Genomic DNA, 22305 nt, shown 5'->3' with positions numbered 1-22305 from the left:
GATTCAGGTGGTGGAAAGTCTCGACAAACTCTTGTATCATCTGATGTTTGCTAATTTGGCAAGTGATACTGTAGGAGAAGAATTGAATGTGATAAAAGGATTTAATTTGATTGGTATATTATAATGAGGAAATACTAGATACTTCTTATATGTATTTGTGTGAATCCTCAAATGGCTTCTATATATTGTAAGAGGACTGCTTTGTTGAGTATCTTGATTCTAGTGTTCCATGGGGATGTGTCCCCAGTTTGCTAATTTTTCAAAGTGATAACCGTAGGAGAAGAATTGGATGTGAAGAAAGGACTTTAATTTGGTTTGTAAATAATTTTGAGAAAATATTAGAAACTGCTTATATCTATTCATGTGAATCCCCAAATGGCTTCTATATATTGTAATAGGACTGTTTTGTTGGGTTTCTTGATTATAGTGTTCCATGGGAATGTGTCCTCAGGGGCCCTGTTGTCCCATATGTACTGGGGACATGGGAACATAAGAGGGATTGTTCTGTGTCTTGTTTTATCAAGACTAGACAAATCTGCTCCTATTTTTGTGTCGGAACAAAATTAGCTCTTGAGGTGAAATGATGTGAAAACCCTTAAATACCTAATAGGGGTAGGATTGTTATTACAAATGTAGTGAATATTGTTTTGTTTTAAAAATTTTAGCTGCTTATTGCTCATTTAAGTTTTTTAAAAGGCTGTCCGGCCAACTGCCTCCAAAATTTGGGACAAAAAAATGCCGCCCCTTAATACCTTTCTCGATGTATATGCACCTCTACCTATCCTGGAAACATGGAGAAAAGTTGCTTAATTCCTGATATTTTTTAATTTCTCAATTTTGTAAGTTTCAAAAGATAGTGACGTAATTTTTTATAGTTGCTTGTGAAACATAGTTTTATAAGATCCATCATGCTATTTTCCATCAAGTCGATGGAGGTGGCATGGAAACAAGTGAACATAGCACAAGGGGTGAATTAGTGTCGCAGGACGGAGATGGGATGCTGATTGAGGGTTGGGGTCATGTCCTCGTGAAGCACAAGATATATGGTATTAAATGATCTATTATATTCTGTGAAACCATAGATATTGTAGGATAATCTTAGCTGTCATGGCAGAATAGTTGTTTTCTTGTTAAGGTTTTTATGCTCAACATGGAAAGTTTTTTTCTTGTTAAGATTTTTGAGCTTTTAAGTTAAAATGTTTGATGCCTTCATCCGAGGAATGGAGATCGAACCATTGATATATTTTTAAAGTTTAAGTTGAAAAAGAAAGAAAGAACATCCATTCTACGTTCTAATATGAGATTGCAAATGAAAATGAACTTGGTAAAAAAATAAATTATAATGTGTCTGATGTGAACGACATCTAGAAAACTTTTCATATATATATGTATATATGTATGGAAACATACACAAAGACACACACATAGATACATACTTAAATATGTGTGTGTGTGTTGAAGAATGCTTTTTCTGTGGTTTATTTTTAGTTATATTCTCTATTATAATTAGCTTTGGAGGTTATATCAGTTGTGAAATGGCTTTCTAGGGACAATATTTGTATTTTTAAAGTGATCAGATCTTGTAGAAGTAATTACCATGATACGAAGTTGTAACAGAGGATATTAGAGGGTGTTTAGTGAAGAAGCTGGTTCTTTACATTGTAATTGCAAAGTCCCTAATGGAAAAGCATATTTGTTTTGTTATGATATAGGCTTTGCATACAAATAATGTTTACGATATAGACTGATATTTTGAGTTTCCGACTGCAATACAGGACTGACAAATGGGCAGAGACAGACCTGGGAACCAAATGGGGAGATAAGTGGGAAGAGAAGTTCTTCTCTGGTATGGGGACGCGCCAAGGGGAAACATGGCATGCTACCTCAGGTGACGGACGTAAGTCAACAATTCATTTAAACCCTTAATAAGCTCGTGGTGTTTTTTGGCAGACTAGAGTCTTGAATATGATTTGGTGATTGCCCTTAAACCTTAAAAGTGATTATGTTACTTCTACTTCACTATATGTAATCTGAAACCTAATTCAAATATACTCGGCCTAAAAGCTTCTCATCCTGTATGCTATTTGAGATTAGAGACTTGAGTAAATGTCTAAGCATTTGTGGTCTGTTTATCTACTCATGCATCTGCTTTGTCAGGTACAACAGATTCCATTTTAATAGTAGCCAATTATATTTTCATTTGTATGACATCGTTATTATCGGTGTGCTATCTGCTGACTTACCTTGAATTTTGTAGTTCCGGAGTAATTTATCTTCTTATTTTCATTGTGGAAATGAAATATGAAAGGTTATGAAAGATTTTGGATTGTTATAGAAGAATAAACACAAATATTTATAACAGATCAATAATGGAGTTACAAAATACAATGTTTCTTTCATGACTACCGTAGCTGATGAATTTGAAACTAGAGCTTTGCTATTGGAAAATTTAATGGCTTGAGGATGCCAGCCATTACAGTTTAGTTTTTATTTTTATTTTGATAGATTGTTGACTTTGGGTTCACTTCCTTGCATATATCCTATCCAAAGTAATTTTTACATCCTGATGATCATTAACTTTTGAGCAAGGGCGCTAGGAGAGGAAAGAATGGCCTGCAATACACAGGAGATAATACTGCTGTTGCTGTAGTTTTCAAAAGAAGGGAATATTTTCTATCCATTCTAAACAGTCAAAACAGTCACAGAACATTGTTTGGAAAATTATACAATAGTATATTATAAAATTCAAAATGTCTATTCAGAGATTACTGCTGCTTCCAATTAGCTTGTCTAGTTTTTAATATTAGATTAGGAACAATTTACAGAGAGGGACTATAATAGTTTAGGAGCATTTATGCTCAATGTCAAGTTTCCCCTGGTACAAGCTCTTAGGTTTACTCATGGAAATATTTACAATCCATTTCTCAAATCCTCAAATCTTTTTAGTGTCCTTTGCAAACCCACAAATGATGTTTTGGATGTGCATCTCCGACTTGCTGGAAACCTCCTTGTGTGATTTGGAATTCCAGCAGTTTTGAATGAGGTAAAACATTTACTTGGACAATTTCAAACTTCGACATATCATTATTGTTGTTCTTTCGTGCATCTTTGATGGTGGTCTTGACCTCCCTTCCTTTTTGCAACTCTGCAAGTACTTCTAACTTCTCCTTCTTGTACAGTTTCAATATTGATCTGGATCACTTCATTCTTCCCATATCCAATTTCCTCGTCCAATTTCTTAAGCATTCCAAATATCATTTCCATCCCTTGTGAAATTCTTGTCCATACCTAACATCTGAACCTCCAATTCCCTTACCTTTTCTCGTCTTTTGCCAAGTTTTTCCAGCAGGGTTACTGGAAATGCAACCACCCAACTTCTGAGACGCATATGACTGTACCTGACACGGATACGCAGACGAAACGGATGAAATACGACTGAAAATCATATCCGCCCGTGTTTGGAAAGATGCTATTTTCGAATGCGTGCCAGAAACGTTGAAGACAGATTTCCCAAAAAATTGAGCCGAATTTCTTATAGAATGTTGCGTTGCCTACCAGACTGCTGATTACACTGCCGTAGTTGCTGGAAAAAATGGAAAATTTCAGAAAATATCACTTAATCATTGGAAAAATCGAACTCGTGCAGCTATAAATAAACCCTAGACGTTCAAACAACAAACAAATTTGTCCTGCGTGGTCTGGTTTTTCCTGCGCTGAGTTGGAATTCTCCTGCGTCTGTCCGAATTCCCTTGCGTGGCCTCCATCTCCTGCGTGCGGTTTGGTCTTATTATGTTATGTACATTCTTATCATTTTGAAATTTTGCACTTTTATGCTGCTGTTAAGGAAGTAATTTTTTTGTGTTTTTAGATTTTTTTTTTTTTGACATTTGTTTCAGTTTTATTTTTTTAGATGTTTTTGTTAATGTTTCAATTTTATTTTATAAATGTTTGTTAAAATTTATATCGTATAACCTGTTAACTATTAATGACTGTGTTTTATATAGTTGAAATAAAATGTACAAATTACATTGTTAGGTTTTATTTTGCAAATATAAATAAATTTTAATAAAATTTAATAGTTAAATTTTAATAAAATTTAATAGTTTAATTTTAATAAATTAATATTATTTAGATTTTTTAAAAAAATGAAAAAAAAAAATTAATAAAAATTACAATTATAATTACTAAAAGTAAAATTTAAACTAGTTTTATATTTAATTTAATTTTTATTTTTTTAAAATTTAAACTTTGTAAAAATTAATAAATATTAAATAGTATTATAATTTATTAATTATAGTAATAATATTTAATAATTCATAAACCCTAATAATTGTTTTAGACTTTAGAGTTATCATTAGAATGTTAAATTTATATTTGGACGAAATTAATTAATATTATGAGTATATTTAATTTATATTTAATTAATAAATAATTTAGATTTAAGTTTCAAAGTTATATTCTTGTAAAATTAAATTCGAAATAAAAATGATTGCACATATAGTTAATTTAATCATTTTATAAATTATTATATTAATTTTAAATTTGTGCTTTATAGCTTAATGCAAATTTGTTTTTATTTCATAATTTTACTAATTTTTTATTTTTTTTAGGAACCTAATCATGGCGTCATTGTCAGCAGATGTTAGAGCATCAGAAAATGACAAGTGGATCAAACCAAATGCTAAATATCCATTATGGAAACATGTAACCATCATTGAGAAATTTCAAGGCGGTGGAGGTTTTAAATGGAGGTGTCATGAGTGTCTGATTGATTATAACGGTTCTTATACCAAGGTTCGTGGACACCTCTGTCACATAAAAGGTACAGGATGTGAAGTGTGTCTTGGTCCAAAGGTTGATGGTCACCCAGGGAAGGGATTGTCAGGTGAGAAGATTGCAAAGTACCAAAAAGAAGAGGATGAAGCTAATAGTCAAGTTCTAAAGTCAACACAAAGGTCAAGTCTCAATAGACCTCCTTTGCATCCAGCTTCAGGAACATCTGGTGGTGACAAGAGGCGTAATTTAGGACCTCTTGAAAAGTCATTTAATTTGCAAAGTCGAGAGGATACAGATCAGAGTATTGCACGTTGTCTATATGCGAATGGAATTTCATTTAACGTGGTTCGCTCGCCATATTGGCAAGAGATGGTTAGGTCTATTAATGAAGCTCCAAAAGGATACAAAAGCCCAAGTTATGAGAAGGTTCGTACTACTCTTTTGATTAAAGAAAAAGAGATTATTGATAGACAGTTGCAAGTGATTCGAGATTCATGGAAAATTTCAGGAGTTTCCATCATCTGTGATGGATGGAAGGATGTTAGAAATAGGCCACTAATCAATGTGGTTGCAATGAGCCCAAAGGGGGCAATGTTTTTGAGAGTAGTGGAATGCAATGCTGAAGAGAAAGATACACAGTTTATTACCAACATCTAATTGAAGCAATTGAATCTGTGGGGCCAGAAAGTGTTGTTCAAGTGATCACAGATAATGCAAAAGTATGCAGAGCAACTGGGTTGGTCGTGGAGGCAAGATATCCAAAAATTTGGTGGACTCCTTGTGTAGTTCATTCTTTGAATTTGATGCTACAAAAAATTGGCAAAATTCAATGGATACAAAAGATTTATGAAGAAGCCAAAGAGATTCAGATGTTTATTTGTAATCATCACATGTCACAGGCCATTTACAGACAATTTGCTAAGCTAGAGTTGTTAAGGGTAAATGTCTTGTCTCAAAAATATTCAATTTGTTTTTTTATTGAAATGTATTTAAGATATATATGGTTTTAAAATGTTTTTTTAATTTATTGAAGGTGGTTGAGACACGCTTTGCCACACACTACATTGTTTTGAAAAGGCTTGTTCATGTCAAACAAGCTTTGAAAAGTATGGTGATTAGTGACATTTGGGTAGTATGGAGACAATCACAAATAGATAGAGCAAATAATGTCAGAAGGTTAATTCTTGATGAGGATTGGTGGGCTCAAATAGATTATTTACTATCTTTCACTGAGCCAATGTACACCCTGATCTGTCGGTGTGATACCGATAAGCCAATATTAGGTGACATCTATGATTGCATAGATATGATGGTCGAGAAATTTAGAGATATTATTATAGAAAAAGAGCAAGATCCCTCTGAATTTTTTTATAAGCAAATATATGATGTAATAAAAAAAAGATGGGATAAAATGACAACTCCATTGCAACTTTTGGCATATGCTTTAAACCCTAAGTACTACCATGCTGATATGTTAGCATTGCCAAATAGGTCAGCACCAAATAAGGATGTTGAGGTTGTTGAAGGATATAAAAAAGCTTTCAAGAAAATGTTTACAGATCCTAGAGTTGCTGCGGAGATTCGAGATGAGTTTGGGATATTTGCCTCCTCTGATGGAACTTATGCAGATGTTGATGCAATGGCAGATGAAAAAGAAATGGATCCTATAAAGTGGTGGAACTTCCATGGTGCCATGACTACACATTTGCAAAAGCTAGCAATCAAGCTTCTATCACAGGTTTGATTTTATATTGATTATTCTAATAAGAATTATTTCTTATTTCAAATGTTTTTGATTGTTTGTGTCTTTGCTATTGTAACTTATAAATTATAATTTATAATATAAAACTCTTTTATTGCAGGTTTCTAGTTCTTCTGCATCTGAGAGGAATTGGAGTACATATGGCTTTATCCATTCTGTGAAATGAAATAGGTTGGCAGCCAGCAAAGCAGAGGACCTTGTCTATGTGCACTCTAATCTTCGTCTATTGTCACATTCGTCCACAGACTACATCAAAGGACCTAGTAGACTTTGGGATGTACAAGTTGAGATAAGTGACATTGATGTGTCCATAAATGCATTGACACATCTCAACCTCAATGTTGAGAATTCTGACATGGTCAGAGGACCCTTTTCTGAATCGTCAATGGGTACTGAGAGTCTAGGTGGTGGTCATACTCAATCCAGCTATCCTAACTCTTTAGAGAATCTTGATGATCTAGATCTTGAGTTTCAAGAGAACAGTGATGATATTTTTGATAGCATGTGATTCTACCAAACTATTTCTATATTTGAATTTTGTTTTAATAATAAAACTATATCTAACTATAGTATTTTGGAATATGTCACAATTATGTGTTCATAATACATATTGCTTTCATTATAATGAAAAACTTCTTTAATGATTGAAAATTTGTTTATATATATATATATATATATATATATATCTGTGTGTGTGTTTTAAGTATATTGTATTTGCCGTTCCCAAATAAGAGGTCTCAAAAACTGGCCGTACTCGTACCCGATACCGTACTCTTATCCGATACCGTACCCGTGTCCATGCAACACTTTTTTTTCCAATGGATTCTTGTTGGTCATCCAACGTTTGTTTCCCATGTCCAAGTCCTATTCCTACTCTCACATTCACACATCTTGTGAAGGTTTCCTTATTCTATTTCTACCTCCTCTTTTTTGTTTTCTTTCCATGTCCAATTTTGCATTAGAATCTTGCATCTAGTTTTCTAACTTCTAACCTTTGTCAAAATTTTGCACCTTCCTCCTTACTGCATCGAGTAGTCCATCTCTATGTTGAATATTTTTATGTAAATCAAATGTTTAATAATGAGTTGTAATGTTTACATTTTTGCGACTTTCTTTTTGTTAGTGCTTCTAGCAAGATTGGCCAACTATTTGGTTCCTAAAGGCAACAAATTGCGTAAGGGAGACTTTCAAGAGTTTATAGAGCATAATAGGGCTTTGTGAGCGAGTTTGGCCAAGTTTGGGCAGTCCCATAGATTCTAGGGATGGATTGGGACTTGACTAAATACACAGTAGGAGACCTTCATGACCATTTTGGAGACTTTTGACGTAGCTCCTATTTTTTAGGAGAGTTCCCAAATTTTTGGAAGGGACTACTAGTTAGTTCATAGAGGTCAAACAATGCTAGTGGACAAACATTAATAGATATAACTCAGATCAGGCTCCAGGTGAACTAGCTACGGACGATTTAGAAATAATTTAATTATATCCTATGTTAGTCCTAATAAAATAATAATAAAAAGTGATTATTATAATAACTTATACTATTATAATAAAGTATAATTAAAGGAGGATCATGGGCACAACTCTTATATGATTAAAATAAGTTTAACTTATGGGATGGCCACCTTTTAATGCTAAAATGACACTCTACATGGATTGGACCTTTGTGAGGGGATTATTAAAAAATCAAATTTAACCAAAGTTGTAATATCCCCTTCTTGGGGCATTAGGGATTCCAAAGTTAAATTTATAAAATATTAAATTTGGCATATGAGAGTTAAAGCAAATCTATAAAATTAGTCAATTTAATATTATAGAGGGAGTTAAAAAGTTATCAAAGAAGGAAAAAGACAGAAGGGGAGGAAGGAAGCTCGAGAGTCACATGTTGGTTCTTTAAAAAAGGGATGAGGAGCTCATTTGGACATGCTTGGATATTGATTTGGTTTTGATATTTCTCTTGGAGAAATTAAGCAAGCGTTAGCTTCTATTCAAGATTTGTGGATGCTAGCCCTCAGGTTCTTTTTGGTGGATTGGATGTAGCCTTGATTTATCTTTTGTGGTGAATTCGCAACGGAGTTCACACTCACATTTTAATTTTCATTTCTGATTATCCAGTCTGACTGTTCTCACTGTTTATATAGTTGGGTTGTTATTGTATTGCTGCTTTATAATGCAGAGTATTTGTTGGTTAATTACTGGTTAATATTGTTGAGTCTTTATCGTTTATTTGCTGGTTATAATTGCATACATTCTTGTTAAGAATTCTGAAATTTATTTGAGGAAATTGGAGAGAATATCCCGGTAGGATATTGCAGTGGTATCAAAGCTGGTTTTTCTGTCGGTTCTATGGATCGAGAAATTTTATTTGAAGAAGTTTTCTCTTTGGATATATTGGGAGGAGACTATTTGAGTTTTAATTATCAAAGAATGATTTATGGCTCATGCGGTTGGAAAGTTATAAATTATTTGTAACTCCGCCCAAAATATTCCCTCTAGACGATGTACTCAAAACTGCGGATCCTATTTAATCAATCTTAGGCCAATTCTTTAGCTCCAAAGAGGAATGCAATTATTTTTGTATATAACGAAAATTTAATTATTTCCTCTATAGTTTGGATGGGATATAAGATGTTGGGCATCTGCAGATTTATAAGTATTTGCTCAAAGTTTAATCTTTGGAAATTGACAAGCTACAAAAGAAGCAATTTTTGTTGATGGGGAGAAGTATTTGGCATTGCTGGTTAAAGACCACATGTTTCAGCCGTTAGTTGCTGTGTGAAGCCATTTCTGCTATTGATTACAATGTCGCATGGATATATTAAACAACAGTTATCAAAGTTATTGTTTTTTTTCCTCCAGGCTGATAGTGTTCGACGACATTACTAGAGCACCAGACGAACTAGAAGAATTTTAATTTCTGACCTTGAGTGCTGGTTGCAAGGTCGACTGTCTAAGATTATTAAGGGGAATACAAGAGATATCAGGTCCCTAAGTCAATTTTGGAAGAATTAGTTTTATATTGCCATGGTTATCATATGCAAATGAAAAGTATTCTGTAATAGTCGATTCATAGCCTCTGTATGTATGCTGAGAGATGTGCCTTCTTCCCAAGTTACTTTCAATATTCTTAAATAGATATATGCAATTCAATTTGAATACATTACTCATTTGGAAAAAATGCACAAGGAATATTGTAGAGAAGCACGGGAATATAATTTGAAGGGGCGTTAAAGATTGATCTTATATGCACAACATTAGTTTTTGGATATTAAGCAACTGATATTTGTGGATCCCATATTTCTTATTATGGGAATATCATTGACAAACTTGAGAAGCCATATGAAGTTTTGCAAAGGTATGATTGCCATATCATGTGAGACTCGAGCTTCATATTTATAATGACACTTGTTCATTATTTGCCGAGAATAATGTTAGGAAGCAGCTTTGAGTAGTTTGTAAATAAAAAACAGAAAATATTTATCGGTGAAGAGATAATAATAGTGGAGATATTGTATGTGCGCTCATAATAAAGAACAAAAGTCTTGAAGTTTTTGGCAGACAAGAGACAAGTGTATCGTGATTAAATTTCTGGGGGCTCAATTCATTATTCAAAATTGTCAACCTAGGAAGCTTAACTGTTTCTGCAATATCCAGGTTTCCCTAAGTAATTATTGGGTGTTGCTGGGAAGGAGAAACAATCAACTTCCTAATTTATTATCAGCTGGGAAGGAGAAACAATGACCGTTTCGGGAGAACAAAACAAAAAACATGAGAGAACTGTACTTGGTTAGTTCTCAGAATTGGTTTGCACAGGCTTCATAAGCAGAGAGAGTCGAACACGGGAAGCCCAGTTATTGGTTCTGTAAATGCTTAAATCTGCCTTGTGCGACTGTAACGACGATCTCTGCTCAGAAGCGCGGTCATAGATCACAAGTTTCAAAAAACGACATTGGAGGAGTTTTTGAAGGAAATATTGAAGTTGAAATTCAATTATTTGTAGTATTGTTGTGTGGACACCTTTCTTGTATGACCTAGAAAAATTCCATACTACGAAGGAGCTGAAAGAGATTATTGCAGGTAAGAGTGGCCAATTCAAGCACAAGATTTTACCATTTTGCAAAAGCATGGTACAATAGGAAACAATGAGGTATCTGGAGTCAGGTGTTGTAGGAATGAATGGAAACATTTAATCTTATAGTCCTGTGTCAGGACATTTACGACATAAACAATCTGAAGCAGAAGCCAACATACGTGTTAGATAACAGTTTCTAGGTGCGTGTGAATTTGCAGCCAGTTGCATCCAATGAATCCATCATCTATTACTGATTGAAGCAGTATACAGGAAGGGAAAATAAATTGTAATTTATTGGACGAGAGTATTGGAAGGTTTGGTGCAAATATTATTGAGAAGCATCTGCTATTAACGACAATTCTCAGGAATAATTGTGTTCTTGCAGAAAGGAAAAGATTCTGTAATGGTGTTTGTGGGTCTAGTTGGTGTGTCTGTTACATCGAGGAGCCTTGAAACAATTTCTTCAATTGCAGTGAGCATTCTGATGAGACTACAACAGCTGTCCAATCCAAATTTAATTGGCTGGGCACCTGTTATGGGTTTCCAATATATTATTTTTTCTAGCTGCGAGCAATCTATAATCATTGAGGTCAAAGTTGGGTGGAGGTATTGTAAATGGAAAGAAATAGCCAGACAGCAATATTGCTCTTTCATGCTTAGCCTAAAGACGGTCTCTATTCAAGAATCTCTTCATCTGGGGAAAATTCTAGGCGCAACTTCCATATAGACGAAGTTTGCTGTTTATTTTCTACTATTCATTTGGAGTAACAGGTCTGCACGCTCACGGAAGATGATTTGGACTTGAAGAATCTAACTTGGAATGACAATACTGTTGAATCATTGTAAAAGGTTGAGAGCATTGAATTGGAAGAACGGGTCTGGAACTACTAGTTAAGCAGAAATTTGTTAAACAAGTCTGGGAATTCAAATAAACAACACAAAATAATATTGGTCTCCTATGATTGAAATATTTGTAGCAGCTGTGTAAGTTGCAAAGAACAGGGGGAATAACCAATTTTACTGCAACACGTCGTTATTTTGAAGCACCCCTAGCTGGTATTTTAGTGGGAAAAATACAATTAAAAGGGAAAAGAGAATAAAAATTAGAAAGATAGACAAGGGACTACGAAGAGTCATCCCGTGGTACTTAAAAGGGGAAGAGAGAGCTCATTATCAACATGCTTGGATATTGATTTGGTTTGAGATTTCTATTAGAGAAATTAAGGAAGTTCAGCTTCAATTTAGGTTCTAAGGACGCAAACCCTCAGGTTCTCCTTGGGTGGATTGCATGTAGCCCCAATTCATCTTCTGTGATGAATTTGTGATGGAGTTAACAATTGTTTTTTAGGTTCATTTTATTACGAGAATAGATTAGTTTCTATTATTGCTCAATGGTTATCTATTTGTAATCTATAGTAAATATTAGAATGTTTTTAATATTAGTTAGAATGTTTCTATTATTGGTCAATGGTTATCTATTTCTAATCTATTGTAACTGTTAGCGTTTTTTAGCTTAACTCTAGCTAGAATATAATATTTCTATTCTTTAAGATCATTTCCTAAGGAAACATTGCTTTATTCTTTTGTATATATAGACCTGTCGGTTTCTGTTAATAACAAGCAAGTATTTTACCAATTACTTCATAATATGGTATTAGAGCCGCTTTAGATTTTTTTGAAAATCATAATTTTTTTCTAAAATTATTATACCCTATTTTTAAAATTTATTTTTCTGATATATTTGCTTTGAACTAGGGTTTGTCTGAGAATATTGATGATCAATATTCACTTTTTTTGTCTCACCATATTTGAAAAAACGTAATTGTTTTTTGGGCATTTTGTCAATTTTTTTTTGGACATCTAGGGTTGGGAGCAAAGCCGAGGGTTTCTTAAAACCCGTAGTAACAAATTTGTTCCCAAAATGTTTTTTGCTGCAAATTAGCCATTGATTTCAAGCATTTTTCAGCCAAGGACTTTTATTTTTGAAACCCTAAGTTTTGGACTTGGTTTTTTTTTAGATTACGGGTTCTTGGTGATTTTTCAAGAGCTCAATTGGATTGTCTGATTTTTCTGGGTGCCTCGAGTTTTGTGCCTCAATTTTAAAGTTAGCAGATCTAGAAATCGACAACATATTCTTTTTGGATTTTTCCAGCTCTCTTCTGGGTCACATTTCAAATTTTTTGGGACTTCCATTTTTGCCTCGAAGAACATGCCTTCACAGATTTTCACATTTTTTATTGAAATACGTGCTATGGCATCTTTGACTAATAGTTTGCTCGAGAGCAATTCAAAATTTAATGGTCTCAATAAGGGCACTTGGAAGCTTTAGATATTAGCAATTTTTGAATATTGGAATATTGATTAGATTGTTCTTGGTGTTACACAATGTTCGACTGCCCTTGGTGCTGATCAGGATACATGGGATTTGAATAATTGGGAGGTGGTGATGCTTCTCAAATTATTAGTAGCTAAGGATCAACTCTCTTAGATTCCATCTGACAAGGCTGTTGCTGAGATATGGGCACGTGTCAAAAATCTTAATGAGACTTCTGACAAAAGAAAAGCTTTCTTCTTGAAGAACACTTTGTTTTCTATTATCATGGATGAGTGAACATCGCTCCAGGCTGACTTGAATAGGATTTCAGAAATCCGTGATCAATTGCTTGCCATTGCTCGCAAGATGGAGGAAGAGGACATTGTGGTTATCAATCTTCGGAGTTTACCAAAGTCCTACGAGCATTTTATGGAGGCTCTCAACATCACATCTTTTGGTGTAGATTTGAAGTTCACTAATCTTTGCACACTCCTGCGTCAACGAGCTCGATGGAAACAACAGTTCAGTAGTAGTTCCAACTCCACCTCCATAGAGCAAGCCTTTGCTACTAAATTCTTTTAGAAGGATAAGGGCAAGTCTCAATAGTCTTCTCAGTAGAAGTACTCAGCTTTAGCTTTAGAAGGCTCTCCAACTTTAGAAGACTCTCAAAAGAAGAACATTCAATGCAACTATTGCCGCAAGTTTGGTCAAATGAAGGTTGAATGTCAGAAACGCGTAGCTTTCCAATCTAAGCAATCAGGTTCGCAACCCAAGCCGAGCACATTGTGCAAACAAAATTTTCCTTTTACACCTTCATGGCTAAAAGACCTGTAGATCATGTGAAGTCGTCTACTTGGTACATTGATTTAGGAGCCTCTGATCATTTCACCCACTGTAGAGACTGGTTCATTAACTATTAGCCTTACTGAAATTCTGTTATCTTTGGTGGCAGAAAAGAGTAGACCATTGTCTTTAAAGGCAACATTCAAATTTAGTCTACTGGGAGGAATCTCATTTTCCTCGATGTGTACTATGTTCCAAAGATGGAACTAAATCTACACTCGGTCACTCAGTTACTACGACATTGCCCACTCTTGGATGTCACCTTCAGTGCACATCTGTGTACCATCACTGATAGGGCGACTTCGTCAATTGTTGCGGTGGGTCTTGAGGATCATGGTCTTTTCCAACTTATCGATTTTGGTGATTCTCGGGACTTAGCTATGGTTGCTCGACGGTCTTTTGTTAGCACACGTTGGCATCAGTGGTATGGGCACTTAAATGTGCATTGTCTCATTTAGCTTGCTTGGTAAGAACTTGTCCTTGGTTTGCCAGAGATTTAGATTATAGAGATTCTCACCAAGCCTCTTGGTCCTAATAAGTTTGTTATATTCAGAGGACAACTTGGTGTTGTGGATAGATTAACCGTTAAGGGAGGAGCTTTTGTTATTAGTAAATGGTTATCTATTTGTAATCTATTGTGAATATTAGAATGTTTCTAATATTAGATAGTTGTAGTTTTCTGTTAACTTTCTTTAGCTTTCTTTAAGCTAGAATAGAATCTTTTAATTCTTTATGATTGTTTCCTAAGGAACCATTGCTTTAATCTTTTGTATATATAGACCTATCATTCTTTGTTAATAATAATCAAGTATTTTACCAATAAATTCGTAATACATTTCTGGTTATTCAATTAGATTGTTATTATTTTTAATGATTTAATTGTTATTGTATTGCTTATCATTATAATTCGATAACATTTTATGAGTATTTTGTATGAGCATTTGCTAGTGTTTATGGTATATGTTTTCTATTTATATTTATGAAATAATTCATAGAAAAATTGGGGAGAATATCTAGGGAGGGTATTACAATTTGTTTATGGTTGTATGCGAGATTGTAAGTTAGAGATCGTTTTCTTCTAGTTTGACACTCCTAGTGCTTGGGAAAAAGTCTAGCTATAGGGACTTGGTAACCTGCACCTTTGAGTGCCAACATTTCTCATCCTTGAATTTTGTCCATGTTCGTCGTTCTATGCTAGTGCAACATTAATTGGATTAGTGCATCATGAATTTCTCTATGGTATGAATGTTGTATGTATGGTAGAGATTCATCCTATGCCTACATACATTTTCTGTTATACTCTTATGGGTGCCTCTAATATGCTTTTCGTAACTTCAATTTTTTCATCTATTTTGAAATAGAAAATAGTAGTTTCAGAACCTTGGTATCCAGTCTATTTGGTTATCTTTATTTGAAAGAATGAGTTTGGGAAAAACAATTTTCTATGTTATTAGTAGAAAAGAGAAATTATTCATTTTTTTAATTCCCATTCCAGTGGACTACTGACACCTTATTTTATCCTTTTATGGCAATGGAAAACACAAGGGCGATCAAGATGCAATCGTCCATTGCAAGTATGTGCTGTGGCGTTTCTCTGAGTAATGGATGAGTGCTCTAATTTGCAATCATAACATGAAATTTCAATGGTGAAAAACTAAAATAGTTCTAATATGTGGCTAACTTCATTTGGATGAGATTGCCAATATTGTTTGGTTCATTTAATGCTGGCATGTTTTGTTGTGTGCTTGACAATGTGGAGGATATTCTTGGTTTGAGCTCTCTTGATTATTGCTTTGTTGCTAGATCTATCTATCTCTTGTTTTATCTTAATCTTTTGTTGCTTGTTCAATGTAGAATGGTGTCTTTTTTGCATACTCGTATCCTTGTTTATGTATCTTAGAATGCAAATTTTTATGTTGTTAGTTTTTTGTTATTATCTTAACACAATTTGGTTATGATTTTTCTTGGGTTTGGATCCTAGTCTAGTAGAAGTAGGAGATATGGCCAAGGGTTTACAATTTGGTTTGGACTAACTAGGGAGAATGCTCTAAGAATTTTGACAAGGTTTTCCAAATTCATTCTTAACCCACAATTTTTTTGCCTCTTTCCAAAATTGTTTTCTAGATTTTAAAATATTTGGAATCAATTTCTCAGAAATTTATTTGTTCACTGTATCCTATTGTTTGAGCTTTGCATTTGTATTTTGAGGAAAATAATTGAAATTGGAACGGTGTGTAATCATGGATTGAATGGCCCGGAAAAGGGATTGAACTTGTCAATGTGTAGTGTAGTGAAGCAAAATATATGTGAGTGTGGCCTCACTATTTCATGGCATTGAAGGATTAAATGGATCAAGCTGAGAATCAGTTGCAAATAGAGCCTATTATAATTTTGAGAAGCTTTACAGAGTTCCCTGACCTGCGAAAACTTACTGTGAACTTGGAGAAGACCATGGTGATAGTCTTTGATTGCCTCAAGACTTCTCACCTCCATTTCTTCTTCTAGGGTTCTAAAATTGAGATCTCGTCATCTTATATGTATCTTGAAGTCATGTTTTCTGGTCCTTATTTCAATGTGAGACATGCTCACCAACCTCATTTCAACAAAGGGTATGGTTCTTTAGCCCTTGTTGAGATACAGTGTTTCAGGCAGCACTTTTAGGACTCAGTGTTCAAGACTCTTATGGATTCCTTGATTAAATCATTGGTACTCTATGGGTTGTGTGGTGTGGGCGCTGTTCTTGCCTGAGACTGGTTGGGCTTCAATTGAATGGGTTCAAATGCTCTTTCTTTGGTGCATTATCCGTTGTTGTTAGACGACTCTGCATTGTATTGTCCAAGCTAAGTGTGGAGCCCATCCTTTCAGCCTTGACACTATTTTTGATGTAGTTTGGTTCCTACATTGCCTATGGTGTTTCATAGTTTCCTCATAGGTTTTCCATTGGAATACCTACCTTGATATTGTTTGTTAGTTGATATTGCACAATCAAACCCCATAGGGAGGCTTAGGCCTCGACTCCTCACAGGTTGGTTAGGATTGACATCAACCATCTCCCTCCTTACCAATACTCTTTAGATGCCCCGACCCATCTGTTGCCTCTTTAGGAGCTGAATAGACACATCATGATGGATATTTCTAGACAATACATTCTCACTACTTGGGTCTTTCAAAATTTGTTCCCACAGGCTCTATATCTAGGACGACCATCACTTACAGAGAGAGAGAATATGGTCTACTAGTGTGATTTGGGGGTGGCCGAGACTGAGGCTCATTTGATTTTCTTCTGCCCCATATACTATGAGATTAGAGGGAGGTTCTATTGTTTATTCAGCGAGTTCAAGACTCTCCCCTCCTTTGAGTGCACTCATCAAAGGTTCCTTGCCCTCTACCTTCAAGAGGCTTTGAGACCACCCTTACTAGCAATGCTTCCACATTGGATCACACTAGGATCAGGTTTAACTCATCACATCTTGCTACATTGTGGTTTCCTCGGTGTAGGGGACCAAGTGGCCTCTTGATTATCCTTTTGGGAATACTTTGGTTGTGCGTCCTCGCACATCCTTTTTAAGGTTGCGGCTGTCCTCCACACCCTCCCTTCAGCTTTTTAGTGACAACTTAGGTCGATTCCTTCCCTCCTATCTTTTGGCTCTTAACTTCTTCCCAGTTATTCGGGAAAGGTAGTGAGTTGTTTTGGCCTCTCTTCTTGGTTCCGTTCTCGGTTATTGTCTTTGTTTTGGTTTTGTTCCTTTCCTTAGTCATTGTTTGGTGGACCTTCTATTGACTTTCCCTTTTCCATGTTGTTGTAGTCCCTTGGACCCGCTTGTTGGTGTTTTGGTGGACATTATTAAATTTATCTTATATTAGTAGCCATTTTTTATATTTTTAGTTTCAATATAATATATTTAAATTTCAGTATTTTTATAATGAATATAAAATTATATAATTTTCTTTTAAAATTTTTAATTTTACAATTTATAAAGTCTAATATTATTTAATTTCATGTAATACATAAATTCTCATCTTTAAGTTGAAAATTTGTATATTTATGATTTTTATATATTTTATGTATTGAGGAATTGAGGACAAAGAGAACACTTATTTTTTTGAGGAATACATGGGCTAATCTTAATTGTGATTGATAACATAGGTTAAAAACATAATAACCCTTTTGCCCGTTTTTGTCAATTTCTTGGTGTCTCAACTTGTTAGGCTAAGGAAAGGGCAGTGATGCTTTTTATGCTAGTAACTGTTTGTCTCTTGGTGTCCAATTTTATTTTCCATTGCCTTCCTTGCCAAAATAATAGATGGAGACTGTAGTTGGATAAAGCTATCTACTAAGATTGTTTAGTTTTTAAAGTTCACCTAGACATAGTTTTGTTGAAATTTCCCCTCTAACTTACAGTACTATGTGAATTGTTGGGTATAGTTGTTGACTATACTTGTTTGTATTAGCTTGTTGAGACGTCTAAAGTAGTTGTTCCTATGACTACTACTATATTACTTCACGAGTTTCTCATGGAAAAGTGATCATGTGACAACACAATCCCTTTTTATTATGATTTTATATCCAACAATACTAAATGAAATAAATTTAGTTCCAAACTTGAGGATGCCATTTGCAACCTTTTGTTCAGATGGAACATGATGAAGAACAACGAATTGCTTCACATGGTAAAGCCAATTGGTTGGATCCTTGTCATTAAACTTATGGGTATGCATGTTCAACAAGACGTGCCTAGAGATTGCAATAAAATTATTTGGATGCTAGTCTTGATTGAGATTCAAATTGAAACTAAACCAAAAATCATTTTTTGTCTTAGAAGACATATTTGCCTCCAAGTTTTGTGATGTCAATGTATCCTCGAGGAGTCCATAACACTCTTGGAAGAAGATGGATGAACATGTTATTTGGAGATCTTAAATATCTTCTTTCTTATTCATTTCTTTTATATCCTTTGTAGCCATGTCCACGATATCTGACTTTGAAGGCTTTATTGTAACATTGTTGTGTGTCCCAACTTGATTGATACTTGGGATGTTCAGTGCATTGATGGATTAACCATGTTTGTGATTTCTATACCATCTAGGTTCATAAATCTGCATTGTAAGGTTCTGTAAATGATCCCTAGAGCAGATTTATATTATGTATGTCATGTCCCCTTTTCTAGTCAATGAGTTTGGTTGCACCATTAGCCTGCTTTATCTTGGTCCCATGAGAAAACCAGGTTTTCTATATGATTTGAGTAGTTTTAGGCATAAGCGATTTCAATTACAGGCTAATTGGGTTGGCTTCAATGGGAATTCCAAACACTTACTATATCTAGTAAATCAACATGCTCAACATTCTTGGCATTATAGGGATGGAGGAGTGTCTTGCTATGACCTTTCCGGCAAGTTATCCCACATGGATATTTGAGTCCGTCTAGGTAGAGATTTTAATGCCAAAAGATTTAACTAATTTATTATAAATTGACTTTATAATTGAAGTTCATATATTGATAATGTCACTTTATTATCAATGGGTAGTTTATTTTCTTATGTTGGGGGGGAAGGGGGGAGGAGGGGTGTAGTAGTTTAAAAAGGAAATAAAGAAATAGAAATGGGAATGCGAAGAATCACTTGTTTGTTTTTGGCAGTGGATGGAAACCCATTGTCAGTTGGCAACATCGTGCATGTGTTTCACATTGTATTCTTGGTTCATCTTTTCTATTATCCAATCTTGTTGTAGTTACTATATCTACGATTGGATTTCTTAGTCAGTTTGCTGAAGAACTTTAATGAAATATTAATTCTGAAAATGTCTTTCTTGTCTTTCTATGAAAGATTTAATCCAATAATATTTCGGGACTCTTTTATCTTCTTGTTTATTGGTGTTTTTATTGGTGAAATCTGAAATACATTGCAATATATATCTGTTTAAAATTTTCTGAGTGTCCATTAAGGGTTTTGAGAAAATACTTGTTTAAGGATATTATAATGTGCTTTATCAATAATAACGGGTTATTTTATACTTGGGTTTTAAATGTTTTCCTATGAAGAATAACTTGCTCGAGCCAACTAGCATTATTGGCTCTTGTATCAATGATGGTAATTGCCACTTCAGCATTTTTGGTTGAAATATTGATGCTCAAATGATCACCCATTTTCTTCTGTATTGTCTATGTGGGGTACTTCTCTCCCCTTCTTGGCTTTTAAAACTGATTTCTCAAGCATTGGTGTGTTCGAAATGTAGTGTCACAGTTTTGTCCCTTAGATGTTAATACAAACTTTCCCTAATCATGCAATATTGTCCAGCTCGGTTAACATTAAAATATTATTGATACTCGGTTAACAAAGTAATCTTATGATTATTAATTTGTCTTTACCTTTAGTGATTTAGTTGCAGAAACATAAAGCATAAGCAAATAACATGAACACAAATGACCCTGTTAGAGGATTTAGATCACCCTGTTAGAAGTGGCCTGGATAGAGGTCTTTAAACACTTCAATGTTGAAATGTTACCTTCTTAGAAGATTTACAATATGACTGTGAAGTTAACTCTGTTAAGAGATTTCTTTACTGTTACAATGGTTAGAAAGCAACAACTATTTGACTTGATTTATGAAGCAACTTCCTTTGCAGATTTAGATCTTTGTTTTGGCTTAACCTCTGGATCCTTCCTGATTAGAATATTCTTTGCAGCTTATCTTTCACTCTTTCTCGCTCTGCCTTCACTAACATCTCCATCTTTTATTTCATAGTCGACTTGTACATTTTATCCTCACAAGTTGACCTTTCTTATATATCATAAGATAGGACAAGTCGGTTTGAATACCCTTCAAATAATCAATAAACATCCAAATAGTCGGCCTCAATCAATTAAGTATTAGACAAATGCATTTTGCTATCACTCGGTCAATACTAGGATAGAACACTCGATCAACACTGTGAGTCCTTTGATGCTCAACCACTCGGTCAATACTACAAGCAAGAATCCCTTCCTTAACCAATTGCTCGGTTAATACTGAAATGTCTTCTTTACCTAACTTCTTGGTTAATATTGAGATATACCCGGTTAATATTGCAAGCTCTACATGGCTCGGTTAATACTAACATTTGTGTAATATCAATGATGACATACAATTGAAGAATTTTTTCCAACAAACTCCCTCTTTGGCATTGATGGCAACACAACATGTCAACATAAACTAATAAAAGTATGAGCAATTGAATAATATCCTTAGTTTCAATCTGATTCTCAGCCCTACCAACTCCATCAAAGATTCTGCTTGGATTTGTCTCTGCTACTCCCCTGTCAAAACTCTGCAGTGAAATTTTATCATTTTCTCCTTCTGTGCTATACATTCCATCATTTGAATATCTTCTTTTTGAGATACAAAACTCTCCCTCTTTCGTTGTGACACTAAATTCTCCCTCTTTGACATCAAATGCCAAAGGATACAAACTTTGAAGTTACTATGTACCTTTGTACTGATTCACATGCAATATGCTCTGCATTTCACACTTGAAGTGTGACAAACTTCATCAACTTGATATATTTTCAATGGAGCTTGGTTGATGTCTCACCATCTTCTTTATTGAGCATCAGATATGGGAATAACCCTTAGTTAACCTCTTAGATGCATAAATGCATCCTTAGGTAAAGCCTTAGTAAATATATCTGCTATCTGTTCCTTGGTGTTCACATATTTTAATCTCACTTCTTTGTCTTGAACTGATTCCCTTTAGAAATGATATTTGATTGCAATGTGTTTTGTCTTTGTGTGCATCATAGTATTTTTGGATATACTGATTGCACTTGTGTTATCACAATAGATACCCACTGGTTCCTTGATTTCTTCCTTCCTCCTTGACATTAATTGCTTGATCCATATTATGTTAGAACAATTGACTGCTGCAACAACATATTCTACCTCTGCTGTGGATTGAGAAATACAATTTTGCTTCTTGCTTGTCCAAGACACTAACCTCTTTCCAAGAAAAAATGCTTCTCCACTAGTACTTTTCTGTCATCAATGCTTCCTGCACAATCTGCATCAGTAAAAGCTCTTAACTCAAGATTTCCTCCTTTCTTATACCATAGACCATATTCTTCAGTTCCTTTTAGGTACCTTAGAATTCTTTTAACTACCATCATGTGATTTTCTTTAGGATTAGTAGAAAATCTTGCAACTATGCTAACTGCTAGTGCAATATCAAGTCTGGTGTGTACGACATACTGAAGTTTCACAATCATTGATCTATAAGTAGTCTGATTTACCTTCTTTGAATCATCATTCTTTGAGAGTTTATGTCGAGTAGACATAGGTGTTCCAACTGATTTGGAATCTTCCATTCCAAATACTTTCAATGTTTCCTTGATGTATTTTGATTGAATGATGTATATGCCATCCTTCATCTGATGAACTTGTAGATCCACAAAGAATTTAATCTTTCCAAACATAGACATTTTAAATTCTTTCCTCATTTCTTCATAAAATGACTTGCATAACATCTCATGTCCTCCAAATATGATATCATTTACCAATATTTGTGCA

General features: G+C 34.4%; 1 protein-coding gene across 3 annotated transcripts in view; it reads left to right on the top strand.

Moving 5' to 3' along the window:
• The window catches only part of LOC149567640 (inactive purple acid phosphatase-like protein), a 191807-nt gene that overhangs the window by 124713 nt on the left and 44789 nt on the right, over positions 1–22305 (top strand). For all 3 annotated transcript variants that reach the window (XM_089820892.1, XM_089820891.1, XM_089820890.1), the window contains one exon: positions 1776–1897. In XM_089820892.1, the coding sequence (XP_089677018.1) occupies positions 1776–1897 (122 nt within the window). The remainder of the gene's footprint in view (positions 1–1775; positions 1898–22305) is intronic.

Source organism: Cupressus sempervirens, chromosome 3 (genome assembly GCF_028749045.1).
Source record: "Cupressus sempervirens isolate cs-2001-9-10 chromosome 3, ASM2874904v1, whole genome shotgun sequence".
NCBI classification, from domain to species: Eukaryota; Viridiplantae; Streptophyta; class Pinopsida; order Cupressales; family Cupressaceae; genus Cupressus; species Cupressus sempervirens.
The sequence above is the reverse complement of the archived record's forward strand: the minus strand, read 5'-3'. Positions and strand labels throughout refer to the sequence as shown.